Source organism: Bombus pascuorum, chromosome 16, assembly GCF_905332965.1.
Source record: "Bombus pascuorum chromosome 16, iyBomPasc1.1, whole genome shotgun sequence".
Classification (NCBI taxonomy): Eukaryota; Metazoa; Arthropoda; class Insecta; order Hymenoptera; family Apidae; genus Bombus; species Bombus pascuorum.
Window position 1 is genome coordinate 2,656,234 of NC_083503.1, and position 27,666 is coordinate 2,683,899.

A 27,666-nucleotide genomic window follows, 5' to 3' on the forward strand; every position below is an offset into this window, starting at 1 on the left:
CTACGAGGAAGAAATTGCACATTGAACGATCATTGCTGGTATACGGTGGAACTAATAGACATCTAATTACCGAGTTTCGTATCTTTGATCACGAAACAGCAAGCTTCTGTCGGTTAGCAAGAGGTCATTCACGCGCTCGAGTTCCTTCTGCAATCTACAAAATTGCGTACACCGCCATATGTAGCTACATGTTTTAATCTGCCAACTAACAATAAGCCAAAATTGACTAAATACACGTTGGTCAGATACTAGCGCGATTGTCTATTTTTAATTATTCGTCTACTTCTTCCTCTCTACGTTCAAAACTTGATACTAGACGAGTAACTTTGAATCGACCCACGAAAATATTCATTTCATTAAATATCAATTAAATTATTTATAAATTGGAAAAAATCTGTCAGATAAAATTTGTTCTGTTTTGAGTGGGGCGTCTCACGATGACCAGCAGATTTGCCTAGGTACAGGCGCTTTCGAGATCTCGAGGTGACCTTTGACTCTTTAAATGGAACTATATATTTTTTCCACAGTTGTTCGATGCAGCTTCTAATTCTCTACAAAAAAGTATATAGCTACTTGTATCGGAAAATGGACAGTTCGAAAGATATTGCAATGTTAACTTCGTTGGGTGCGGTGGAGAAGGCGAACGTAAGAGCACCATGCTATCTGCCCTTGTCTTTCATACAACGAGTCATACGAGACTAAAATCGTATAATACTTTTTTGTAGAGAATTAAAAACTGCATCGAACAATATATAAGAAAGTGCATGATTCCCTTTAGAAGAGCGAAGATCAGCTTGAAATCTCGAAGGCACGTCCACCTACGTAAGATTTGCGACCATCGCGAGATGTCGCGCTCGAAACGAAGCAAATTCTGTTCGAAACGTTTCTTTGAATGACGTATAGTTCAGCCTCTAGATTCGAAATATTTCATTGTTTTAAATATTTCTTGCTATGGTTCATTGAAAAACATTGCATGGCAAGCGATATTTGGGATCCTTAGATTACCTCATATAACAGAAGTATAACACTTTCGTGTATTATAGCATCCTATTTTAAAAAGATTTTTTTTTAGAGATAATGACGAATGTTTTAATTTTGAAAATGAAAGTAAATTTCAAACAGGTTAATTTCGAGTAATTAGAGAAATAATTGACCAACTGATTTTATTGTTCATAAGGAGAGAGGAAAGAAGTACATCGTTAAATGAGTTGCATTTTAAACTACAAAAGTGTACGTGCTGTCAGATATGTATATATACGTGTATAATATTAATACAAGGATACAGAGAATATTAATATGCGATTATACTGCGATCAATCGATATAAATCTCCCACTCAATATGAAAAATTCCCCCGTTTCTATAAGAACAAAATTACCCTCGCGAAACACGTTACACGTTAAAACATCAATTTTACCGATTACATAATTGTGTCAAGTACAAAATATATCGTTAACCGTAACATTAACTTCCGCTACCAAGCACATTTTCATAGCCACCACAGCACGAAGATACCAAAAGAAAAAAAATAACGACAGAAGATCTACAATCAAATCAATTCGTTCGATCTACTCTTTGGCCAATGAGCAGCAAAATTGTCGCGAGAAGGTCAATGAAAAAATGAAAGAAAGACGTGTCATGCTGTTGAAATTCACGCAGACATGCTCGTTCAGCGGCGAAGCAAAGATTCTTAAAAACAAAAGGAAAAATAAAAAAAGAAAAAAATAAAAGAAAGAAACACGATCCAGGGATAATTTGTCCTTGGAAATCGCGACGATCCGGTGTGCTTTTACATACCTGGAGTGGTGTGTCCGATACGCTGTTTCTCTTTAGCTGGCTGACCTGCGCTCTGCTGACCTATGGCTGTCGCAGCAGTGTTTCCGGTCTCCTCGTTGGTTACTACTACCGAATCGTAACATGCAACAATGCAAAGCCAACGCACCAGACTTTCACTTAGTTAAACAGATCTGAATCCGTATTGGCAACGAAACAACATTTACGCTTCTATTTTTACTCAACCGTTTCTGTCTAAATGATCGGTACGCAACGTACGATATCTGTCGGTTCGTTACTCATGTTGCATTTCAACTTTGCTAGTCGTATTTCGAATCTGTGGTACTCAAACGAACGAAGGAACAATCACGGACGATGGTAAATAATTTGGACAGTTTCTGGGACATGGGACTGCAGTGGTATTGCTCTAAGTACAAATGAAATGATTACAGGTATTCCAATTAAATTATATCATTTGGGATATTCGAATTAGCGTTGGAAGATTTTAATTAATATCGAATACTAGAAAACTTGAATGTAATTTAATAATAATATTTAGTATATGGTAATAATTTAATTATTAATACTTCACAGTGTACTGTATAGAAAATCTACTTTGCTATATTTCTCATTATTTATCTAGGAATATTACAATGTTATATCAAGTTTCCTGGCTTCTTTATACTCGTGTCAAGCATTTTGTGTAATATATGTTTGTAGAATATCAAAACTGCATGTCGAATGCTTCTAAAGAAATATTCTACCTGTTTGCTGCGATCGCTAGGCTTGTTAGAATTGCGAACTTTTGTCCTACGCCTACGACACAACTACGAAAAGACTGCAAGACAGGGAATTAGATATCAACAGCGATTGCATTGCTCAAACAAGTAATTAGAAATAGATAAATATATGAATGAAGATAATTGTTCACTAGGCCGTTTTCTCTACACGTAGAAGGTGTTCTTGTCTTTTTATCTTCTAGCAGAAGCAAAATGGAAACATAGGTAACACTCGTCAAATGTCACCATATAACCACAGTGTTCCTTACCGTGTGCGCAACTATTTCAACACAGGCAACAATTAGACCGACCTGTACAGGTCTCGCGTTGTGTACACCTGCTGTATTTTTTCTCTTTTCGCTCCACTGTTCTTTACGCCACACTGATCGTCGTATCGAGCAACTCGTATTTGCCAATCGAGATTCACATGATCACAAAATCTACGATACTCAACAATGTTTGGACGAACGAGAGCGATTCACTTACCGGAGTGAGGAGGCGCGAGGAGAGATCGACTAGAACTGAAGAAAGGGCGCAGAGACGGCTTGGGCGTGCTACTGACGGACATCGTGTCCAATTCGGGGCCACTGTCTGAAAAATTTTCCAGTTCGTCGAACAGTTCCTCGATTTCCATTTCTGCCCCTTTAACAAATCCAGTTAACGAGTCTATAAAATAATCAATAAGACGGTCGGTGAAACATTGGCACAATTTTTCACGTGGCTTCTGTGCTTTGGGATAGGAGCAGTTGTTGTATGTGTACTTACCTGACAGCTTTTGTCCGATCTCCTCTTGGTCTTGATCGAGGTCCTCGGATACCCTGAACCGTCTTTTCAGCAGTGCTATGAACTTCTGCTTTAGATTTCTTTGCTGCAAGAATAAAAATGATTCTATTGATGATGAAAATCTGGATATTTGCATTGACGTTTATTGCAGCAATTTTTTAAATGTTGTTTAATTAAGGTTTGTTTGGCTCGTATGCTCTTGTATAGTTGGGAGAAAGGAATTATTATTGTTTTAATATTCATATAATATTAGAATATTATATCGTATGATTGTAATTGAACTGTGGACTTTTATGAGTTTATAGAAAATTTATGCAAAATTGCACAGAGTACATATAGGATGAAAATATATATGAAATATATAGGGTGTAGTGATTTCTATATTTGGTAGGTAAAGAACAATTTTCTGTTCAATTGTCTTATTTATTATACTTCTTTTAATTATATTCTTGATAATATGAATTTGTGTAAAAGTTTGTAGTCTAGTTATAATATTAAAATATTTTCATTTCTTCCACAGGACTATATCTTAGCTAATAACTATTGTTTTTGTTTGTTAATGTATTTTTTAATTCTTGGAAATAAATATGTACTCATTCAGGACAATTATAAATCCATGGTTGAATTATATTTGGCACATAGTAAATCAGAAAATTGTATGCACCTTTGTTACTATAATCGAAATTGTAGAATAACTGCTGGATAGTCGGTCGACGCATAGCAAAGCAAAACTAATTAGATTTTTGAAAATTATACATTGAAAAATGAAATACTGTGATGTAGTAGGTATATTACAATTTACTGTGGCTCTTAAGGGAAAATATTTATTGGGTTGATCAGAAAGTTCATTTCTGTTTTCGTAACAAGATGAATCTGTGTTTAAACAATGTATATTAACTTTAATTTAATCCAATTGTAAGCTGGGATTGTTGATTAATCAACATTAACTGTAGAGAATGAAACAGTCTTTGGAAGTACTTGCTTCTTGTTGGCCTGGCAGAAGTTCACATACGGTTCACCAAAACAACACAAAAGTTCGAACAATATTCATTATCTTAATTCAATTCAATTGTACCTGGTGTTGTTCACTAATCAACAGTTAACTGTAGAGAATGAAACAGTCTTTGGAAGTACTTGTTTCTTATTGGCCTGGCAGAAGTTCATACATGGTTCACCAAAACAACACAAAAGTTCGAACAATATTCATTATCTTAATTCAATTCAATTGTACCTGGTGTTGCTCACTAATCAACAATTAACTGTAGAGTGTAAAACAATTATCTTTGAATGTACTTGCTTCTTGTTGGTCTGGCACAAGTTCACACATGGTTCACCAAAACAACACAGGAGTTTGAGCCATTAATCTCAAGTTAATTTAATTGTAATCTGGCATTGTTGACTAGTCAACAGTCAATTGCAGAAAATGAAACAATCATCTGTGGAAGTACTTCTTTTCTGTTGCCCTGGCATAAGTTCACAAATGGTTCACCAAAACAACGCAAGACCACATTGGTCAGACAAAAACTGGTGCAACATCGAAAGGAATTATTGCACACATTCATCGAAAACAACACACGTAAAGGAGAGAACACATCCTCCAGTTTGGCCGTAAAAACGAAACTTTTCGTTCAACCCAATAAAATTCGCGTGGCAGACATACATATTAATGAAACATTCATCATACACAAACAAAGAAACAAATTACGTATGTAATTCAATTCACGTACCCTGGCGTTAGGTGGAATCTTCGCCCGGCTCTTTCGTCTGTGTCCCATCTCAAGAGTTGGCTCGCTGTCGCTGCCTTCCGCTTCGCCCTCTGAGCTAAACTCCTCCTCCTCGTCGCTATACTCGGGGCAGAGCCTCTCGTTCGGGTCGTTCATCAGTCTTTTGTCCTGGTCAACAGGCTGTGAGCTGAGCGCGACCACGCTCACGCGGGCTAACACAACCGAGTGACCGCCGTACTTCTCCGCCTTGTCAGACACTAGCTCCAGCTCCAGATCCATCTGCTTCTGGAGAACCTGTGCACGCACGCAGGTGTAACAGTTCGATGAGAAACGAGTTGCTTCTTTTCGGCCTAGTCATGTGGCAGCCGGCTGCTTTTGTTTCAGATAGACGAATCTGAATTTACAAAATAATAGGCCGAAGAGAAGTTCAGCTAGGATGCCGAAGACGTTGACACCGAGTGGTTAGTGTGGATTTTCTTTTTAATTTTGAAGCTGATGAGTAGAACTATAATACGTAGAGAAACGATCGTGTGCGAGAATAGTTATGTTATTGCAGGGTTTAAGCATGAGAGGCTATTACCTCGAAGAGGATGTTGACGGTGCAGATACTGCAAATGGACCATAAATTCGTTGAAAACCGCATAGGAAACAATACGTATTTAAACAATTTTTATTTTATGTTATATTTAATGAAATGTTTAGCTACGTACTTACGAGAATATGGAGAATGTGTTTGATCTTGATAGACTTTAATACGATGGCTATTTACTGTATATATAATTATTATAATTTAGGTTTTCGAGGATTACCGAATTACTTATTAATTTACATTTATTGGTTTATCGAATGAATTGGTTATGTGGATTATGGAATAGAAAAATCATTTGTCAGATTGTGCACAGTAGAATACTTTTTACAAATTCTTCGTTTTAAAGACGCTAGAGAGTTTGATCGAACGCTATAAACCATTTTCTAACGTTGGTTGTAGCTGTTGTGTGAATCGTAATTGATCTAAACGGACGGATTTAAGAACACATTTTTACATTACTTTTCTCATTGCTGGTTTTCAGCTTTTTAATTTTGTTATTTTGTTATTTTGTCATTCTGTTTTTTGTTATTTTATTTTTTTATTTTATTTTGTTGATTTATACTGTTTCGGAAACAGAATAATCACGTAGAGAAATAAATTGAATGAATGAAATTGTTATGTGCGAATTTAACTGACTGCGAGAAAATTAGCAGTAAAATTAGATTTTTCATTTCTATTAAATCAAATTATTTATTTAATATATGAAATTTAATTAAATTTATTTCATTAAATTTGTTTAAGATATTAAATAAAATTAGCACTAAAATTAGACTTTACACACTAAAATTGGACGATAATCATTAATAACAATTTAAATAATAAAACTGATGGGATTTGACGACTAGAAAACTCGATATTCTCTGATATCTTTTTAAATAAATTCTAGATAATATATTAGACAAGGATATTAAATTAGCTGTAATTCTCCTTTCACTCACAGCCTTAATTCGCATATTCGTAGCTGCATCATGGCACAAGGTGTCCCGATTTAGCCTAATGCATTTGTAATCTAATCTCTGGAGATTCGAACGCCGCTATAATAACAGCGCAACAGGGATGATGTATAGCTAAATTTCAAATTAAGCTGAACTTTCGCAGTAATAAATATATCAATTGTACTCTAGCACTACATATATATATATAAGTAATAGTAATATATAATAGTAATATATATATATATAAGTAAATAGCTATCATATAAAAATATATCAAAATCACTATATATATATATATATATATATATATATGTATGTATATACTATATGTATATAGTGATTTTGATAAATTTTTATATGACAGCTATTTACTATATATATAATTATTATAATTTAGGTTTTCGATGATTGCTCGATTATTTATTGACTTGCATTTATTGGTTCATCGACTAATTGAATCTGTTATGTGGATTAGTAGAACAATCATCTGCCAGATTGTGCACAATGGAATACTTTCTACAAATTCATCGTTTTAAATTTAATAGTATGTATTATATATATATAAATTGCAACAGTAAATAAGAATGAAACTGTTTGAAAGAAGATAGTTTAATTGGTGCATATAAAAAATATATTTTCTTCGTTTTGCAAATTAACATTAGAACTACCACACCAGTTACAATTTTATTTAAAAATTCCTACTTCATGTTATATTGTTTTTCCACAATGATGTAATAACTTTCACAACGATAACTAAAAGAATAATACAATGAATTTTATTTTGCTTTTTATGTATTCAAACTGAAAATAATTTTGTATCAAGGCTACTTATACTAATACCATTGAAAATGATTGGTACTTGTCAAAGAGTACAGGAGTCTTGCAATCTCTTTATCGAACCCCAATTAACCAGTTTCCTTGTTTTCTACAATTTGCCACACTTTTTCAAATTTTTACCGCATATCATTCAATATGATGATATCAGTTATCAGGAAAATTCTGGATCAATCGCTAGATGCTAACACAGAAATACCACACCAGTTAAAATGCCTGGTTCTACAATTTTATAAATGTGGCAACCCTGCTTAGGGATCATGGTCCCAGATAGATTAAAAATAGCAAAAATGTACTACATAACATGGAATTGCTTCTGTAAGAAAGTAATAAATCAATGAATATAAAAATATTCTATTATTACGTATTTTTTAAACACCAATCAATTTCACTAGTTTTGATAGTTCTAGTGTTAATCGATTGACAGTACTCCTGCAACTTCTTTTACGCGTTTCTTCAACGTGTGCTAAATCAGCCGTAGATGCCTCTGATCTCGTAGAAAAATAAATAACAAGGAGAAACAGCATTTGTTTTGTGCCAGTTTGGTCGACGTAGGAGCAGAACCAACAGATAAGCTGGGACGTCGTTTGGACGTAAATGATACCAGTCTCGATTTCAAAGACACACGAGAACTTGTCCGGCTCGTCACAGGGAATCAGTGAGAGAAAAAGCAAAACATAGGTCGTCGCAGCCGACGTGAGACGATCAGACAAAGGAAATTTCAAACGACCAAAGTAATTTTCTTCTCGCTGATAGGAAGGTCGTCGTTGTGACGACGCATAAAACGAAGATTTTCGAGAAGAATATTCTATTTATCGTATGCTCGTGTATTTATCGAATAGAACGTGCTTATCAATGCAGTTGTAGATCGAAAATTGCTTTTTACCTGAGCCATATTGATAACTCCCTCGGCTAGTGTCTTGTACCCGAGCATCGTGCGATTTTTATAGCGTTTTCTCCTCTGCAGTTGTATCAGCAGCTTGTTGCCGTCCCTCTTGAGGAAATGCGGATACTGAAGCGCGAATTGCAGCTCCAGCTCGGTGTCCAACATGCCACCGGTTGGGATGGCCATCTCGTTGGAGCGCAACGTCCTCTTCGAGCTCTGCATCTTCACCGCGATGCTAATCGACGTTAAATCGGAGCCTAATGGCCGTAAAATCACCAGCCGCGTCAAGGTCAACGAGCATAGCCTAAACAAATTGCAAGAGAAATATTCGCTTTAGATTTTGCAAATAGTTGATAATAAAAAATATAAATATATATATATATATATTTTTTTTTTCATCATAAAAGATATAACTTAGAAAACACGAAGTTGCTAGCACACATGCTATATTTATTTTATTTATATTTTTTTATTACCAATGAGATATAACACTTTACCAAATGTCCTTCAGGACAAATTGTAAAAACCAATATAAACTAAAAAAAAAAAAAATATTTTTTCTTAACTAATTAAAAAGCCAAGAATTGAAATAAAATATTAGGCTGGCAACTAAGTGATTGCGGATTTTGTCATTACCACCAATGTCAAAATCCGCAACCACTTAGTTGCCAGTCCAATAGTAGAATTTCACTCGTTCGCTACGTAAGTATTTGCATGGAAATTTAGTTTGGGATTTCAGTACGCTAACTTTTGCCAGGCACATGAAAAGCACGAAAGTTTCTAGCGAAAGTTTTGTCGTGCTAAGCGTAAGGCGCGTACGCAAAATTTTGTTAACGTACACGCGAGCAAATTTGTCGTGGAAACTGTGTTCATGGCACGTGTTGCGTGCGCATAAAAAGAGCGCCAACTTCACGAACAGCCGAGTAGAATAAATAACGAACATTGTAATTATCAAATTATCGATTATTAATAACGTTAGAAGATGTGTATCGTAACGTCACCTCTGTAGAAATCAACTCAAAGAGCCAATAAGCATTAATCATTTGTTTCTTGGCTTTTGTTTATGCCATCTGCCCAAAACGAATGGAACGAATGAGTTTTCTTTACAACTGAGACGAAAGGTGGCACTAACGTGCTTCACATCTACACATATACTTTACTCTTTCATCAATTTGGCCTAGATCGATGCACAAGTATTCTTTCGCTGTTGAAAAAGTTGTTTCTCGTCGCTGGACAGCGTTTTCTGCCAGCACTCGTCAATTATCGACGATTACGTCGTAATTAGCAACGTAATTGCAACACTTTACATTAGCTTCCATCGCTTAACTACACACCTGATTTATGTGAATTGCGAAAATGAAGTTTGTCAGTATAAAAAGAGAAGATAAATTAGTATAAAAACAGAAGCTAGTACGTGTAAGCTTTAGAAGAATTTCAAGTAGTTTTTAATGGAAAAGAGTAATGACGTTTGAAAAACAAACTAATTTAATTTATGTAATTTTACACCTGATTTATATAAATCGCGAAAATGAAGTTTGTTTGAATGACGTTCCAAAGACAAAAATAATTTATTCCATATCGGTGTCGCTGTCCTAATTTAAAACACTCAATCTTTTCTTTTTAAAATTGCTACGAACGTATCATCTTCGTCGCTTGAAATATTTGCAAATTCGACGTCATTTTCGTCCTCCATCTTTATTTCCTCACACGATTCCTTCTCAATCTTCTCTTTCACCAAGTTTTCCTAAATTCGCTGATATCGTCGCTACGACATTTCATTGAATCTTGTCGAAATTTTAAGGTTCGTTGGACGTTTCCACTTTTAAATAAAAGAAAAATATATTTTCTGGCTGCACACGAAAACTGCCTCGTGACATGCAATTTACCACGTAAGAAACAAACTCGCGTAAACTGAGCATCGGTTACATCTTAACACTTTATTGACCGCTAGCGATTCAACAGCATACGCACGTCCGACCGGTAACCCAGGCGCAGATTCTCCCTGGCGCCGCCTCTGTTTTGATTTAGACTCTCCAATACCATTCTTTTCGTTCATCGCGAATGATAAGTTTTTTAAATTGGTTTAAAACTGTGGGAGCTTACAAAGCAATGCAACTGAGCAATATACCTTAATACTAAATAACAAATTACTGCTCAAATAATGAGAAAGACAAAAAGTCGATTAATAGGTTATCGGTCGATAAGCATTAACAACAAAAAACTGATTAATCGGTATCGGTCGGTAAAGTAATTCATATTGTGCGCTTCAAACCATAATTGATCATGAAACACCATTAAACACCATTATCGTTGTAAGATAAGTAGAATATAAACTGGAATAACCTAATCTGCAGATAATTGTCAATCACGAACCTTCGATAAACTATACACGACAATGTGCTCGTAACAAATCGGTGAAATTTATCGGTTAATAAAAGATATTCAACGAGCCAAATCGGCAATATTTTATTGGAATATCGCAGCCTATCGGTAGACATTTGACGCTGTTCGACGAGATTTATGGTGGTCGACAGGGGCTCGTTTCGAAGTGTTACAAGTGGACAGTTTTATTGCTATCGGTAATCGAGGTCGCGCAGCATATTTAGAATGATTGATGGAAGTCGTGAGATTTGTACAGAAAATGTAGGATAAGAGGTTCTTCGTCAGAAAGTTTCAAACTTTCGCTCAACTTCTTGCTGCTTTGCGATAGTTGCAACACAGTTGCAAGTGGTTCAAGTGCGAGGTTGTGCTAGTAGCACACCTGATTAACTGCTAAGTGTTTTTCCTTCGATTTTCATATATAGGGTGTTCGTTATTAGCTGGACATTTTTTTCGAGAATGATAGACGTGTATGTGTAATGTAAGTGTTCTTGTAAAATAAGTATAACGTCTTTTGTGTGAAAGTAAGAAAAAACGTAGAATAAAACTTGTTCGTCCGAGGCTGAAGATAAAGTTTATAAAAAACAAAGTTCGAATGTGTTTAATTAAAAATCGGGCTGGCACAAGCGGCAAATTTTCAAAATTTATTTTATCTCGGAAACCAAGCGTCTGGAAAATTAAAATATACTCGTAAACTTTGCGAAATGAAGAAATTTTTTTTTTTAGTTTACTTGTTATATCTAATTGCTAAAAAAAAAAATAAAAAATAAATATAGCATGTGGGTGGCTACCCCCAGCGGGTGCCATCTTTGTGTATGCTAGGTTATATCTTTTATGCGAAATGAGGAAATGGCAACATTTTCTGCTACGACGAATATACTCGTCATGCGCATAAAGCAGTTACAATTCGCTGTTTAAGTTGCAATTTTAATGAAAACTAAAATATATTCGTAAACTTTAACATGTTTTTTAGTATTTACAGGCCGAGGTGAAATAAAACGATCAAATAAAAACATATAAATAATTATTATGAAAAAATTGTACGTATAATATAAAACAAAGTATTTCTTCATTCCTTTGTTTTCTGCGAAAAAATGATTAAGGCAGAAATATTCGCGTGATTAAAAATCTTGTTATATTTATTATACGTAGTACTATTATATATTATTGTTCATTATTTATTATATAAAAAATAGCTTCCGAAAATTACGTAGAAATAGAAATTTATTAATAGAAATATAAAAATAGAAATTTATTATTAGAAATTTATTTAACAGAAATAGAAAATTATGTAAAAGGGATTACAACTTTTAATTCAACTTTTCCCTCCTATTCCACATACTTTCTAAAATATTTATAACATGAAAAGTCAAGATTTCTTCGGTGTGGAGTTTTCACCCCTAGGACCGTTCTACTGCTCACAGAAAATTGTTTCCTTTTTAGCATCTCATGAGCTACATTTGCCAAGTTTCAAACTTTTCTCAATTCTCCAGTTGCCAAACCTTCCCCTTACCAGTTAAAAAGTTCGCCACTCAAATAGCCCAAGAAGCTTCACGATGCACGTTATTATCCAGCAAAGCAAAGCTTGGGAAAAATAAAAAAAGCTCGATCAATAACCTAAAAAGGAACTTTCCTTGGAAACAATGAGAAAATCTCTTCGGATGAGAAAAATTCAACGATATAATCCACGTAATTTCCATCGATGAAACTTGGAAAGGCGGATCGAAGATTGAGAAAGAAAGCTCTGAGATATGAGACAATTTGTATCGAAAACGAGTGGAGGATATCGCGGAGGCTGGTGCTGAGCGTTTACTTTGCGGAAACGAGCGAGTCCGCTGGGCTCGTGAAACCAGGCCGAATTGAAGCTCGAAGCAAAAATGCTGCTGCACAATGCTATCGATCAGACAGCTACGTAGACAAAGAGATAACAATCATGTCGGTTTGAAGACGTCACCGCGTGTACGTTGTCATGTACAATGATATGAAATATGGATACGTACGATACGACTAACGTAGAACACGTCCTTGCTGTATCTTTGTCATCGAAGACGCGTTAGTTGGAGGCGGTGGCCTTTGACACGAGATCGCTAGAGTGTCTGACGTTTTAATTGCGTTGGCTGGCGAGAATTAGGTTAGGTTCAAGCAGAAGCGTTCGCGATAACGAGGGCAATGTTTCGACGTTGACTACGATGGACGAGAAATTACGACGTTTTGGCACTTGGCGACGAGGTTGTTCGTCGAGCTTAACGAAAGCACAGTAACAGTTTGGTAATGAGATGGTAATGCGTAGTAATGTACTGCAGTAGGTAGATAGGTAGTATAGTTAAAGAAATTTAAGAGATTATCTAGTATTTGTATCACTATTTTGTAATTACGATATAGCCTAATTATGATATTTAATAGATGAAGTGGATCATTTGAGATTTTGTTTATTGTAGTAGGTAGATAGTAATGCAATTATTATACAAATTTAAGAGACTATTTATTTGCATAACTATTTTGCAGTCTAATTATAGTATTTAATAGAAAGTGGATCATTTGAGATTTTGTATATTGTAGTAAGTAGATATGTAATGCAATTATTATACAAATTTAGGGGACTATTTATTTGTATAATTATTTTGCAGTCTAATTGCAATATTTAGTGGATGATGTGGATCATTTTGGATTTTATTTACTATAGTAAACAGATTACAACAGAACAGTACAATAAATAAAAATATGTATCTATATTTTGTATTGTATATTTATCTTACTGTATTTTGTATTGCATATGTATCTTACTGTATTTTGTATTGTACATGTATCTTACTGTATTTTGTATTGTATATGTATCTTACTGTATTTTGTATTGTATATGTATCTTACTGTATTTTGTATTGTATATGTATTTTACTATATTCTGTATTGTAGATGTATCTTACTGTATCTTGTATTGTATATGTATCTTACTGTATTTTGTATTGTATATTTATCTGACTGTATTTTGTATTGTATGTGTATCTTACTGTATTTTGTATTGTATATGTATCTTACTGTATTTTGTATTGTATGTGTATCTTACTGTATTTTCTATTGTATATGTATCTTACTGTATTTTGTATTGTATATGTATTTTATTTTATTTTGTATTGTATATGTATCTTACTGTATTTTGTATTGTATCTTACCTATTTCATGTATATATATATATGTACATGTATAGTATTTTAAACATCCATAGTACTATAAAGTAAATTACGTTGTTTGTGACGCTATTGCCTGATCATATATGATATTTGTCTCTGCCTTTCTCCTAGTTTCTTTCGTCTGCGCCATTAATTGTACAGTTATAGAGTAGTCACAGTTACAAAATGTGGAAGAAAATGGCACGAGGAAGCGATTCCAGTTGGACAAATAAATCCGAGGACACGTAAAAGAGGCGGCATAATACGGCGCAGAGTAACTTTCGTTGAAAAAACAAGCCGAAAATTGAAGATACGAGTTGGCATTTGGAAGATCGTGGCTCGGGAGGAAACACGAATCGAACAAGTGAGCAAGGAAATTGCTACGAAAATAGAACGACTTGCACACTGAAAAATAAATTTCTCGATATATAGAATATATTCACGAGGGAGGAAATCAATAGCGTGGAATGTTTTCCTCTTTCCTGAAAAAGCATTTCCTCTTCACTGGAAATAATTAACGTAATGTTCTAATAATTAACGTCTATCTGTTTTACATTCAATTTTACAAAGAAATAATTCGCACATACTAACATCAGACAATTGTTATACTTTTAGCATCGCGAAAATTGTACGCGATTTTTATTGGGTTGACAACTAAGTGATTGCGGATCTTGCCGTTCCATTTAATGACAAAATCCGCAACCATTTAATTGCCAACCCAATAGATTATCCCAAAAGTTTCTGACATTTTATAAAAAAATAATTAGATGCGCAATATTTTTTTTTAATTATTTTATTGAATTTTTTGTGATCCATTTTGCAGTAATAGAACAAATTTTTGTATATTATTATTAGTATTATTTGTAATTCTGATAATATTATATTATTTTGTAGCAATAAAATAAAATGGATGGTACATAATTCGATAAAATAATAAAGGAGAAAATATGGTGCATCTACGTTGGCAGCTAAGTGATTGCGGACTTTGTCACTAGGTGGTACGACAAAATCCACAACCATTTAATTGCCAACCTAATAGATTATCCTAAAAGTTTCTGGAATTTTATAAAAAAATAATTAGATGCGCAATATTTTCTTTTTATTATTTTATTGAATTTTGTGTGATCCATTTTGCAATAATAGAACAAATTGTTTAATATTATTATTAGTATCATTATATTATTTTTAGTATTATTTGCAATTCTGATAATATTATATTGTATTTTATATTATTTTGTAGCGATAAAATAAAATGAATGGTACATAATTCGATAAAATAATAAAGGAGAAAATATGGTGCATCTACGTTGGCAACTACGTTGTCATTAGGTGGTACGACAAAACCCACAATCACTTAGTTGCCAACCCAATATTTCCTAATAAAACGAAAGAGATTTTTGGCACAAGCTAATACTTCGTATTGTGATGAAACGCGATAAATAAAATGCGGGGCATGAAACGACGAACAGCGAGCAGTTCTCAGTGGAATTTACTTTCGTGATGTATGCAGACGTAAAACGGAAAAGTCTAAAATGGTATCATTTGCTCGGACGTAATACATAGTTACAGTTATAGCTAAAAACTACCGACGTTCAATCGATATTCCATTTCTTGGCTTACCATTTGCAGTTCTTTGCTACTTTTCCGCGCATTATGCGAACGCTTGATCTCTTCGTTTCTTCCATAATTCTGCAAACCAATAGCACTTGAACAGATCTATTCATTCTTCGTGTTACACTAGATACAATTTTATGTTTGCTTATACTTTTTGTTTCTTTTTCTTTTTTCTTTTTTTTTATTACGTATAAACTATCGTAAAATGTGAGAAACAGAATTTACAAAACGTACGTACATCTGGAGATAAGAAGCTGGTGAATTTTGAAAACTCAACATGTCGACAAGAATTACGGATCGCTGGAAAATAAAATTTCTAATGGAAACTTGTGCGTGAAATGAATAACTAGCCAAGGAATTAAACAAAAGAAAAGAACATAATTTAATGAGAAATTGAAAAGATTGGGAAAAGTAAAATATTACGATATGCAGTGCAGAAAATAATACTAAGCCAAGTCTCGTCGAATCATTGTATTCTACAAGATTGTACCGATTCCCTTTCTTAACTCTCGGTTGCCTTTATGGGTCATAATGACCCCTAGCCTTCCTTTGGAAAAAGACATCTTCAAGATGTGACACTTGCAATGATATTACTGCACAATTTACTGTTAATTTGAATTAATATTTCTTTTGTATTATTTTATTCAAAGATACCTTTTATTGAAGGTTGCCTTTATGGGTCATAATGACCCATAGCCTTCCTTTGGAAAGAAACATCTTCAAGATGTGACACTTGCAATGCTACTACTGCACAATCTACTGTTAATTTGAATTAATATTTCTTTTGTATTATTTTATTGAAAGTTGCCTTTTATGGAAGGTTGCCTTTATGGATCATAGTGACCCATAATTTTGTTTTAGGAAGAAACATCTTCCAGATGTGACACTTGCAATGATACTATTGTACAATCTACTATTAATTTGAATTATTTTTTTGAAAGTTGCCTTTTATTGCAGGTTGTCTTTATGGGTCATAGTGACCCATAGCCTTCCTTTGGAAAGAAACATCTTCAAGATGTGACACTTGCAATGCTACTACTGCACAATCTACTGTTAATTTGAATTATTTTTTTTTATAATATCTGATGATTACACATAAGAATCCTGTCAGTTTGAGTCTGGTAACTCTTTGAAGTTAGTGATGGGTATGACCCAAGTGTCACAAATGTGCATTTTACTTTTGTGCAAATTTTACTGATAGAAATCATTATTAAAATCTACATATATAATTAAAATAAAAATTGTTTGCACCTGTGTGTCTAATGAATTGATTTTTCCATATAATTGCACTCTTCTTATTTAAAAACTATTCTTTCTCAACATATCAAATAAACATTTTTTCAGGAACGTGCACTAAAAAACTATCCCCTCTCCCCCCAAAGTTGGACATTTAAAAAGCAATAAATTTGAAAATTCTAGCGAGAAATGTCGAAATACAAGAGAGTTACAACAATTTCTCATAAAAATGATTTTCCTCGAAACTTACAGTTTCAAATATTTCCCTTTCTTTTTAGGAAACGACGTCACTTGCTTCCTTAGACTTTCGTCAAAACATATTCCAGGATATTGGAACCGTATTCTCAAATTTCCTTTGATCCGATATCGCCGTTATCCTTTCAACAGTAGCTGCTTGGAAATCGAACAGTGGGTCAGATTGACCCGGCGAAGCGAGCGTGGCAACCGAGGGCTAATAAAACCCGTGAAAACTAAACCGGCAAAGTAGTGAAATCACCTTGCGATAAGAAATTCAACACGACACCTCTGGTCTCTCTTCCTGCTTAACCCAACCGCCCAAAAAACAAACAAAAACAAAAACAATAGAATATCAATCTTACACTTAACTGTCTAAATTTCCAACAAAACAATTGCACCTGCAAACCCGTCGAATTCGATCTCACACTGTCCGAAATCCAACGCACAACACACCTCTTCCTAAACGGTTTTGCGATTCTCGTTGCTGAGAATTAGAGAAACGACGCTGTGAAACACCGAACCAGCTTCTCTAGACGTCGCGGTTAGGTTAGGTAGCCTCCCGAGGTCCGCGTGGATCAGCCACAGACGACTGTGCAAACGGCGAAAACCATAGAAAACGAAGCGCAATTGTGGAGGAACAAGCCCGTTTGCTACACGCGAGGCGGCAAGGTGGTTATTTTTATTTATGGAAAGCTTCCCTCTTCGGTTCGGGGGCGAGCTCGCTAACTATAGCTTCACGGCGCTATAACTACAGGTGGTGTTTCAGTTTCGCTGTACGTGTTCGCCTGGCGAGTCAAGCTACCATACACGACGATGGTGGTCGGTGAGCCGGCGACAGACTGCGGATCATTTCTTTTTTCCACCTACCAACCGCCCACGACGGGTCGTCGGTGGAGGAATAAATAGGAACCGGGGGCAGCAGACGCGGTGCAACAGAAATGATTCATCTGTCGAAGAATCGATAAACGAGCGGTAAGGTTATGTCGCCGTTGTAGGTAAATTAGCCGCGCACAGAGGAGCACGTACGGTGGAAAGGCAATTTTACGCGGTTCTATTCGATTCTTTGTGTTTCTTTTTTTTTTTCCATGGCTGGTTTTACAATTTTATTTTAAAATTCCTAATAACAAGAGGAATAATATAACGAATAATAATAATGGAATTGTATAATAGTAGAGGAATAATATAATGAATTTTCTGTGCTTCTGTTTACTTAGAATGAAAATAATTTTGTATCGTTTGCTATACCAAAGCGTAGAAGTGTCCTACGATCTGTTTACCGAAGCCGAATGAACTGTTGCTTTGCTTTATCAATGTGACGCGATAATCTCATATATTGATAAACATTGAGAAATTGATTAAATTGGATAACATGAGAATTTACATAAAATTAGACGAATAAAAGAAATAACAGTAAATGTACAATTTTACAAGTAATTGTATTTATTGGGTTGGCAACTAAGTGATTGCGGATTTTGTCATTAGGTGTCATTGCCACGTGTCTTTAACAAACGTCAGAAGTTTTGTAGACTTGTGTTTTATAGACTTTCGAAAGTTAGCAGGCAATTTTTGTAATACAACAAGGAAGCAAAAAGCATTTTTGCAAGCACTGAATGGGGTTGTATCGTGTTCGTGATTTGGTCAAGTACAAAATTAATTTTCAGATTTCTGCTCGTTGTTATTTCGTATCATAGAGCTCAACTTAGTGTCACCTTAAAATACTCGTCGGATAATGAAGACTTTCAGCGTATAGTTCTTTCTTTCCGCTTTATATAAACGTTCATTTTCTTTATCTAAAAATCGTTATCGTCTTCCAATTCTGAGATTCTTCTTTTATCTATTTTTATCCATTTATTTATAAAATAGCGCCAATCTCGGAACTAATTCGAAATACAGAATCGTTATCAGTCTATTTATTAATAATTTATATCACTGACATTAACCGGAAGTCATCCGTCGGTAAACAATTTCGCTTTCGCTGGTCAAAGCAATTGATTAATAACTACTAACGATAAAAGTAGAATTTTCGCTCTTGAGAAACGATACCTTCGACAGCAACGCAAATATTTCGTAAAAATACCAATGAAAATATTAACATTTTACCGACCACTACCGATTCAACAGCACGTCCGACCGACAGCTCAGGCGCAGATTCTCCCTGGCGCCGGCTCTGTTTCGGTTTGGACTCTCCAATATCACTCTTTTCTTTCATCGTGAACGGTAAGTTTTTCAAATTGGTATAAAACTGTGGAAGCTTATAAAGCAACGCAACTGACGCACCTGAGCAATGTACCTTAGTACTAAATAACAAATTACTGCTCAAATAATGAGAAAGATTGCCGGCGACAAAAAGCCCATTAATAGGCTATCGGTCAGTAAGCATCGGCGACGAAAAGCCGATTAACAGGCTATCGATGGGTAAACGTTGGCGATAGAAAACCGATTAATCGGCTATCGGTCAGTAAAGCGTTAATAAAAGAATTTGTACAATCGTTGATCTCTGGATGACACGCGTAAGTTTCATAGAACAAATGAACAACCTTCCATGCCATTGAAAAAACGACAAAATTTCGCTTGTCAACCAACAGGATAAATGGAATTGCTCCGCTTTTATAATTCTAGTACAAATTGAGGAAATTTAAAACAATATAATTTCAATTCTCCTCGAGCCAAATTAAATTCTCTTCACTCGATGAAGTTCTGACTGTTAATGAACGTTCAAACTGTGGCTTATTGAACGAACGAACAACACCTTTCGTTGTTTCTTTAAACAGAATGAAGAAATGTAAAACGATATAATCTCGATTCTCTTTGCATCGAATCAAGTGATTCTTTGTCCTCTCAAGATCTCAGTTCTACGATCCGACGATCGTTAAACAAATGAACAGCATCCTTCAGATGCTTTATGCTCTTACCGCGGCTCTAAAACAGTCGGTTGTTTGTAACAGCGATAACAAAGTAGAATTTGTGTCTTGATGAAGCGGTTCTTGGAAGGTTTGTCGGTTTCTTCGGTTCGAGGATAAAAATAAATGAAACGTGTGAAAAATATCGTTTAAAGGTAAGTAAAACGTGCTAAGAAAACCGTGCAAATATGAATGAAACGTGGTAAAAAAAGAGTCGCATAATTTTAAACAAATCGTGTAAAAGTTAGTAGTACGTGATAAAAGGTCGTTGTAAAAGTGAATCATGTAGAGAGATTCCCAGGTGCAATAAAAATTTTCATGCTAATTTCATAGCAAACTATAATTTTCTTTTCGATAAAAGCCGAAACAAGGTGGAATTGAATTTTTTTGAAAAATCAAGTTACCCCACTTTTGTGATTAACGGTTCACGTATTCTACTTTAGATTAGTCGTTTACTTTTTACGTGGCTGCTACGTGTATTGTAATATAGTATTATATATAATGTAATATTATATTATACAAATAATATATATGATATTATATATTATTAGTATTTTTGTTTTATTTTAAGTTTACATTATATATTTATACTGTAATTATATATATTATTATATTATATTATACAACGTACTGTTATATAATATTTAATTTCAATTTTTATTTTTAATTATACGTACATTTATACATTAAATATATAATGTTACATATAGCATAATATATTACTACTATTTTTGTTCTATTTTACGTTTACATTATATATTTATACTGTTGTTATATATATTTATATTATATTATACAATGCATTATATTTCATTTAATTTATAATATTAATTATATAATATTGAATTTCAATTCATATATTTAATTACAAACATAATTATATATTAAATATATAATGTTACATATAGCATAATATGTCACTATATGTGCCACAATATAAATAATTCATGTACACATACGTATAATGGTATACGATGGTCATTGGGACAGAATTCTGTTTAAATTTGTGATTTTCACTGAATTTCTAAGGCTGCAAATGAGTATCTTTACATTTCGTGTCCCTGCTGTTCAAGGAACAAGTGTTCCAAGGGTATTGTGAATTGCTGATAATATTTCCTATTTTTTACTCGCCCCCTATTGTGTCGGACAAAAGCCTAGAGTAGGAGAGAAATGTGGAGATCGAGAAAAGAGATAAGGTACGGTTGGACGTGGATTGTGGACATAATAGACTGACTATGACGCCGAGGAGAAGTGGAGTCGCTTGTTATGTACCGTAGTTTTCCCCTTTTTCTTACAATGTATTTGTGCCGTAAAACATTACTCGAACAAATTGTTGGTAAAACAAATTGTTTGCATAGTATATCTTTGAATTGTGAAAACATGTAATTTCCAAAGAATTTAATATAATTTAAAACGTTTATGCGTATCAAGATCATAAAACATGAATGTATCATATTATAGATATGCATCATAACGCGCATAAAATAATTCTTCGAAGTATACGAGTGTACGTATTATGTACACAAGTGTAGTAACATTAAAATTACTATTTTTCTAACCTTATTCCAATTACCCACACGTAGTGGTATTAATTTCGAGAAGATTTACATATATGTTTTTTATATTTTCTATGACAATTTCTTCATTTGCAATTCCATTCTTCTGGCGATTCTATATGCATGTTCTATACGTGCATAAATTTAAATAAAATTTCATGGACGTAGAAGACTCGACTAATAACTCTCTGTGTATATATATATATATATATCTTATTTTATTTTTTATTTAATGCTCGGCTCTCGACAATTGTACGTATATTTTTTTTATGTTCTCGAGAAAATTTGTTCGTTTACAATTCCATTCTTCTTGCGATTGCATATGCATATCCTACACGTGTATAAATTTAAATAAAATTCCATGAATGCAGAAGACTCGACTAATAACTCCCTGTGTATATGTAATGTATATTATTTATTATTATTTATTATTTATTATAATTATATACATACAGGAAATATCGAGCAGACGAGATAATATTCTGAATTTATTTTATTTTTTATTTAATGCTTACTTTTCGACTGCTCCATGTACAACTCCATGTACACGCATATCTACAATAGTAATAGCGTATAATATCTTCACTTAGAGTATTACCCCCTCTACATTCTCTATTATATACATTTTGTAGAAATAAAATGTCATTTTCTTAAAACTTCCACGATCAAATAAAAATATTAATCTAGAAATGTGTTTTAAACTCCTTACAATGAAATTAAGCTCCTTACCTACTACGATAGACATACACGTGTATACAGAGCAAGTGTAAATGTGTTAATTTGCAGATACGAAATATATCTGAACGTATCGCGTATTAAATTACTCAACGTGCTATTCGTTTGTGCAAGAAGGCGCAGTGCAATTCTACGAATCACACGGTGTCAGCACACGAACGCATTGAATTCACCCTCTTTTCATGCCATTCATTATGCAATACCGCACTTTCTTACCCCTCTTAGCAATTTTCTATTATTAAAACGAATCGATCGCAATCGTCTATCGCTTGGAAGAAAACCACGTATCCACGCTGATATCGATGTTTCGCTGTCGAACCAGACAGTCCATATACCGAAACACATACATAGGTGCTCGGTCGTTTTCGTGTTTTCATGTCGCGACTCGCTCTTTATCGTGCGATCTTTCACGCGTGTTTTCTCCTTTTTAATTCTTACAGGTTTAAGCTTTTTAATTTACAGCCCGATTCAACAAACGCTTTTCAGCTTAATCGCTGTTCAAATAATATTTCGCCACTCCTTACAATTCGACACGACGATTTTCTAACCTCACTTTGAAGCTTCTTTACTTTTTGTTTTATTTTACTTTGCTTAGAAAGTTTCCGCTCAGAAATCGTAATTTTTCGAAGCATTGAGAACCCCGTCGGATAAAACGCGATGAAATTACTGTGCTAGAAATATACGATCCAACGATCTGCTGAGTTTCGAATTAATTGCAGAGGTACGTGATGGCTATAACGCGCAATAAATTATGTGTGTGCAATTATTATTTTAGTCAGATTACGAGGCACTGATTTCGTGAATGCAATATCGTATTAAGATCGTCGCATTTGCTTTTCTCCTTCGTGCTGACAACGCCTCACGTGTCAACGCCAACTTATTTCTCGAAAAAATTGCTCTTGATAAAATCGGCGTGAATCATCGATGATTCACACGCGCTACAAGAAAGCACGTTGGACGAGTGTGTATCTGTCGGGCATAAAAAGAGTATGACATGGGACAGGAAAGATTGAAGAATTGTTCAAGTATCAAGCGAAACCGTTTTCTTTGTTAAAGATAATAATGTGATTTATGTTACTGAGCGTAATATCAATAAAAATATCAGACGTGTAGCTAATGTGTAGTACACCAAACAATTCCAAAGATTAATTACGGGTTTTCACGCGATTCGTATTAAATTATCTTCTTACGAATTACAAATATCGATGACACATTTAAAACATTGAAACGTTGAAACATTATTTGAGCGACGTATCGCCTTATTTGCTTCTCGAACATATTCCGAAATAATTAATCGAATCAAAAAAACAATCTTACAGAGAATTATTTCTACAGCCAAATAAAACAGCATTCTTTAGAATTTAATAATTTAGAATTAGAATAAGAATTAGAATAGAATTTAATTTCTTTACTTGAACAAACGTTTCCTGAAATAATTTGTCGTTCTGCTATAACAACCGTGTCAGAAATCTGCATTTCCCCGCGATACCTAACCTACACAATTCCACGCATTTGTTATTCCAGGATAATTGAAACGAGAACAATTAACGTTGCCTCGCAAAACAATCTTTATCGTTTGCAACTGAAACGCGCGTGAAGCACGGCTGTTCCAATATTATTTCCAAGAGTGAAAATAAAGAAATTGCAAATAAATTCCTCGAACTGTCTCGTGCTCGATGCAACGTATACCGCGCGAGACAACAAATCAACTACATTCGCTGAAAGAAAGAAAGAACTTGCGTAAACATCCGCAATCTACTGCTAATTAAAACCTTCCTTTGTCCGCTTTCGCAACTCGCAGTGATTTCGTTAACCAATTTTCCTCGCACAACTATGCATCCGCATAAACATCCGCAGTCCACAAATCATTAGACGCAGCGACGCGAGGTAAACGAATCAGCCAACTTGTCAAGAAATCCAGGCGAACACGTCAAGCTTGTGACAGATGTGCGGCAACCAGTTGAAACTATCGTGAAACTTGCGCCAAACTTTCGACTGGCAGTGTCACGAACTAGCATGGCCGAGGTAAGTAACCTGACCATGGTATCGACGAGTGTGTAACGAGCGCACGAGGCTCGTGTGTACACGCTGTACACACGACGAGATGGGTAAGCGTCGATAAATAGCGGTGCAATTATTGCAGCGAGGATCGATCGAGCTACATCGATTTGGGGCGCGACGTTCGCGCGCATCAACGACGAGTAAAACGCTAACGATATTTCGAACGTCGATGCTTTTTCATTCAAATATCGAATATTAATCAAGTATGTTAAATATGAATATTAAATATGTTTAATGACATCGTGTATTGTGCGCTACGATATCACGATGCTTAACTTTTGAATTCGAAACTGTCGAACGAAATTTTCAGTTGATATCAGACGAGTCAACAATACACTGTTTGAATGCCAAACAACATGATAGCGCTGTTTAGATTTTGTGTCGATAAGCCCCGGCAATGACAAAATCCGCAATTACTTAGTTGCCAACCCAATATACATATTCTGACAAATCTTCGCAACAATAGCTGTAATATAAAAAAGTATAGGATGTTGAACACAAATTTTCATTAATAAAATAGCTAAATGTGCATTGTTGATTGATAAAAATAATGATAAGAAGTCGTCTGTTGTTTTGCACGAAATAAATGAAAGAAACTGTAGTCGCATAAATCGTATTGGATAATCGCGTAAACTCTTGTCACACGAGCATGGAAATTCTCTTATAGTGTTAATTCTGCGTAATATTTTCAAGACATTCCAACTCGTAAGTTAACGAAATCAGACACGTTCTCGTGGCATCGACCAGCGTCGCATCGTGTCATGGCAGGAGAGACTATACAGTACGGTATACACACACGGTTTGCGTGTGTCACGTGAATCACCGAACGCTGTCGGCTGATGAATGAGCTCCTCGTCAAGTAGCCCTCCTCGTCCAACCCTCCGCTCATCTCTTCGGCTGACTATCCGCCACCCCCGCCGCCTGCGGCTAGAAGCGGCTGGCCACGCGATTCGCGTACGCATCTTGACCTCGCTACACCCTTGTTGCTTTTCAACCACGTCTCGACCAAGTACGTAATCCACACACTTACGATGCTATATATATGTATGTAGCTTTTCTTCTTTTTCAATTGTTGTCTCCTTTCTTTTTCTTTTTTTTTATAAGTTTAAAACCACGCGCACGTTTCAAAGTGCCGGCGACTACGATAAAAGTAGTTAGCGAAAAATACAGTTACCTATGGTCGGTAAAAATCGATATGTCCGAGAAATCAGTAAGGTTAGAATCTTTTTGCAAAGACTTGCACAGAGTCGCAAGGATTCGAGTTTCGAAGCGTGTCTAGTAAATTAGTAGCGTGTTTGGAAGATCTGCGCTCTTTTCATAGCGTCGTTGTTTCGTATTTATTTCAAGTCGCTTGTTATCTATAACAGGTAAATCGACATGTATCGGTAAGGCTAGAGATGATCATTGATAGACAAAAGGTATCGAAATCGCGAGGAAGAAAAGATTTTACTGTTTTAAGTATCGATAGAGGAGAGAGAAAAGAAAATAGAATTACTTTACATGTTTGATATATCGAACAAAGTACATTTACGTTGTATGCGAAAGAGAAGCGTAAAGAAATGTTTAATTCATATTACACGCAGATATCTGTACTATTTTACTATTCCAAGTATCTTATAAGAGATAATCTAAGCAACCTTAAGAGTCACGATATATGTTGATTATAATCTTTCTCAGAACGTTTTCTATTCGATTCTTTGGAACGTACGCGTCGTGCGACAGAAAACTGACGCTTCGACGTGGTAGAAAACAATCACAAAGTGGTGGCGCGATTTTTTGAACTACAATAGTCTTACTGCAAACAAGTACAACACATTAAAGTCTATCTAAGAGTTAACTTTTCACACTTTGACGTGCGTTTGCTTCGACGTGAGGCAACGGGGCGGCGTGTTGAATTCAGCCACGCGCTGCAAATGCTTTTGCAAATACCCGGTGCAAAATATGAATATCGACATGGGGTAACAAGCGCGTGGAAACTAAGCCAATGACGAGCGATCGTGTGCTAACATTTGACGATAAATATTCATGGAAATTAGCGACCTATTCATCGGAAAGACAAAAGACGAAACCCTACGATTCGATGACCTGGCTTTCCAGAGAAAAGTTGGAAATTAACGTCGACGCGATTTGATTCGAAACTGGCGAGCAGGACTGCGCTGATTCCCTGCATTTCAATATTTCACACTTGCCATTTGTAAAATATTGATATCGCGCTTATTCACCTGTCGTTTCAGGTAAAACTGAAAATGTAGAATACTTGCTGCTAATAAATAAAAAATAATAATATTACATTAGGCTGTCCCGAAAGTTCCTTTCGACATTTTTTTTTTTATATTATTTTATCGAATGACGTATGATACGTTTCATAGTAATGGAACAAAATAATATAAAAGAACAAATGCGCGCCTATTATTTTCCTACAAAAGAAAAGAAACTTTTCGGACAATGTAATAATTCCAAATGAATTTTCAACTGTTCAGGTTATTTCATATTGATTATTGCTAATTGCTGACTATTACTGTTATTTTGAATAAACTCGCACGCAAGTTTGTGGAACTTTCCAAATACGTGTGCGATATGCATTTACGAGGTAGATAACAAACCACATGTGTACCTATGCACATTGCGTTTGCTATGCGCCGAGTGGAATAGCCGGTGGGACGAGGAATACTTAAAAATGCATAAAAATTGGATAATCTGGATGCATCGTAGGTCATGCGAGAAGAGATGGATTCGTGTCGTGCGGCCGATAATTGTTTCGCGTATAATTTCATTGTGAAATAGTAATCGGACACGACATATAGTTTAGCGCAATTCCATTAGGATCGATCGTTGTACCGTGCATATGTAATTCGATTATGACGCGGCTAATAATCTCTCGTGGACAAAGTTGTACGAATTCTGCGAATTCTGTCGCCATGAGTTACTTTTTCTATAAGATCGTATGGTGAAATTGTGAGGATGTTCGTCATTGCAGAATTCTATCTGTTCCGTTATCGACATCGTATTACGTGTTCAACTTACCATACAAGATAAAAGATTAGTATTCATATTTAATCAGCTACCTTAATGGTTATTATCGATGTGACCAGAAGTTGCAGTATAGGAATCTGTAGATAAGTTTGACTGATTTTCGTTACCGATAAACATTATCAATAAGATAATTTTCTTTTTGGTTACCGATAATCGTTACATGTGAAAGAATTTTTTTTTGGTCACTGGTAACCATTCTATGTGAGAGAATTTTTTTTGTTACCAATAATCGTTATTCGCAATGGAATGTTTTTTTTTTTGGTTATGGATAACCATCAAGTATACGAGAATATTGTTTCGTTGTCGATAACCATCATCCATGACAAAATTTTTCCTTGGTCACCAATAACCATTACCTGTGACAGAATTTTTTTTCATCAACGATAATCATTATCTGTGACAGAATCTTTTTTTATCACCAATAATCATTATCTGTAACAGAATTT

At 34.8% G+C, this 27,666-nt stretch overlaps 1 protein-coding gene across 8 annotated transcripts in view; it reads right to left on the reverse strand.

Annotated features, from left to right (window-relative positions):
• The window catches only part of LOC132915230 (phosphofurin acidic cluster sorting protein 2), a 183,667-nt gene that overhangs the window by 13,913 nt on the left and 142,088 nt on the right, over positions 1-27,666 (reverse strand). For 3 of the 8 annotated variants that reach the window (XM_060975006.1, XM_060975010.1, XM_060975009.1), the window contains exons 2-6: positions 8,303-8,606; positions 5,062-5,352; positions 3,317-3,419; positions 3,038-3,217; positions 1,797-1,901 (exon numbers count right to left, since the gene is read on the reverse strand). In XM_060975006.1, coding sequence (XP_060830989.1) covers positions 1,797-1,901; positions 3,038-3,217; positions 3,317-3,419; positions 5,062-5,352; positions 8,303-8,606 — 983 coding nt within the window. Of the gene's footprint in view, positions 1-1,796; positions 1,902-3,037; positions 3,218-3,316; positions 3,420-5,061; positions 5,353-8,302; positions 8,607-15,468; positions 15,538-16,948; positions 16,964-27,666 lie in introns of those variants that run through there. The other 5 variants (XM_060975008.1, XM_060975005.1, XM_060975004.1 and 2 more) reach the window with 5 other exon arrangements.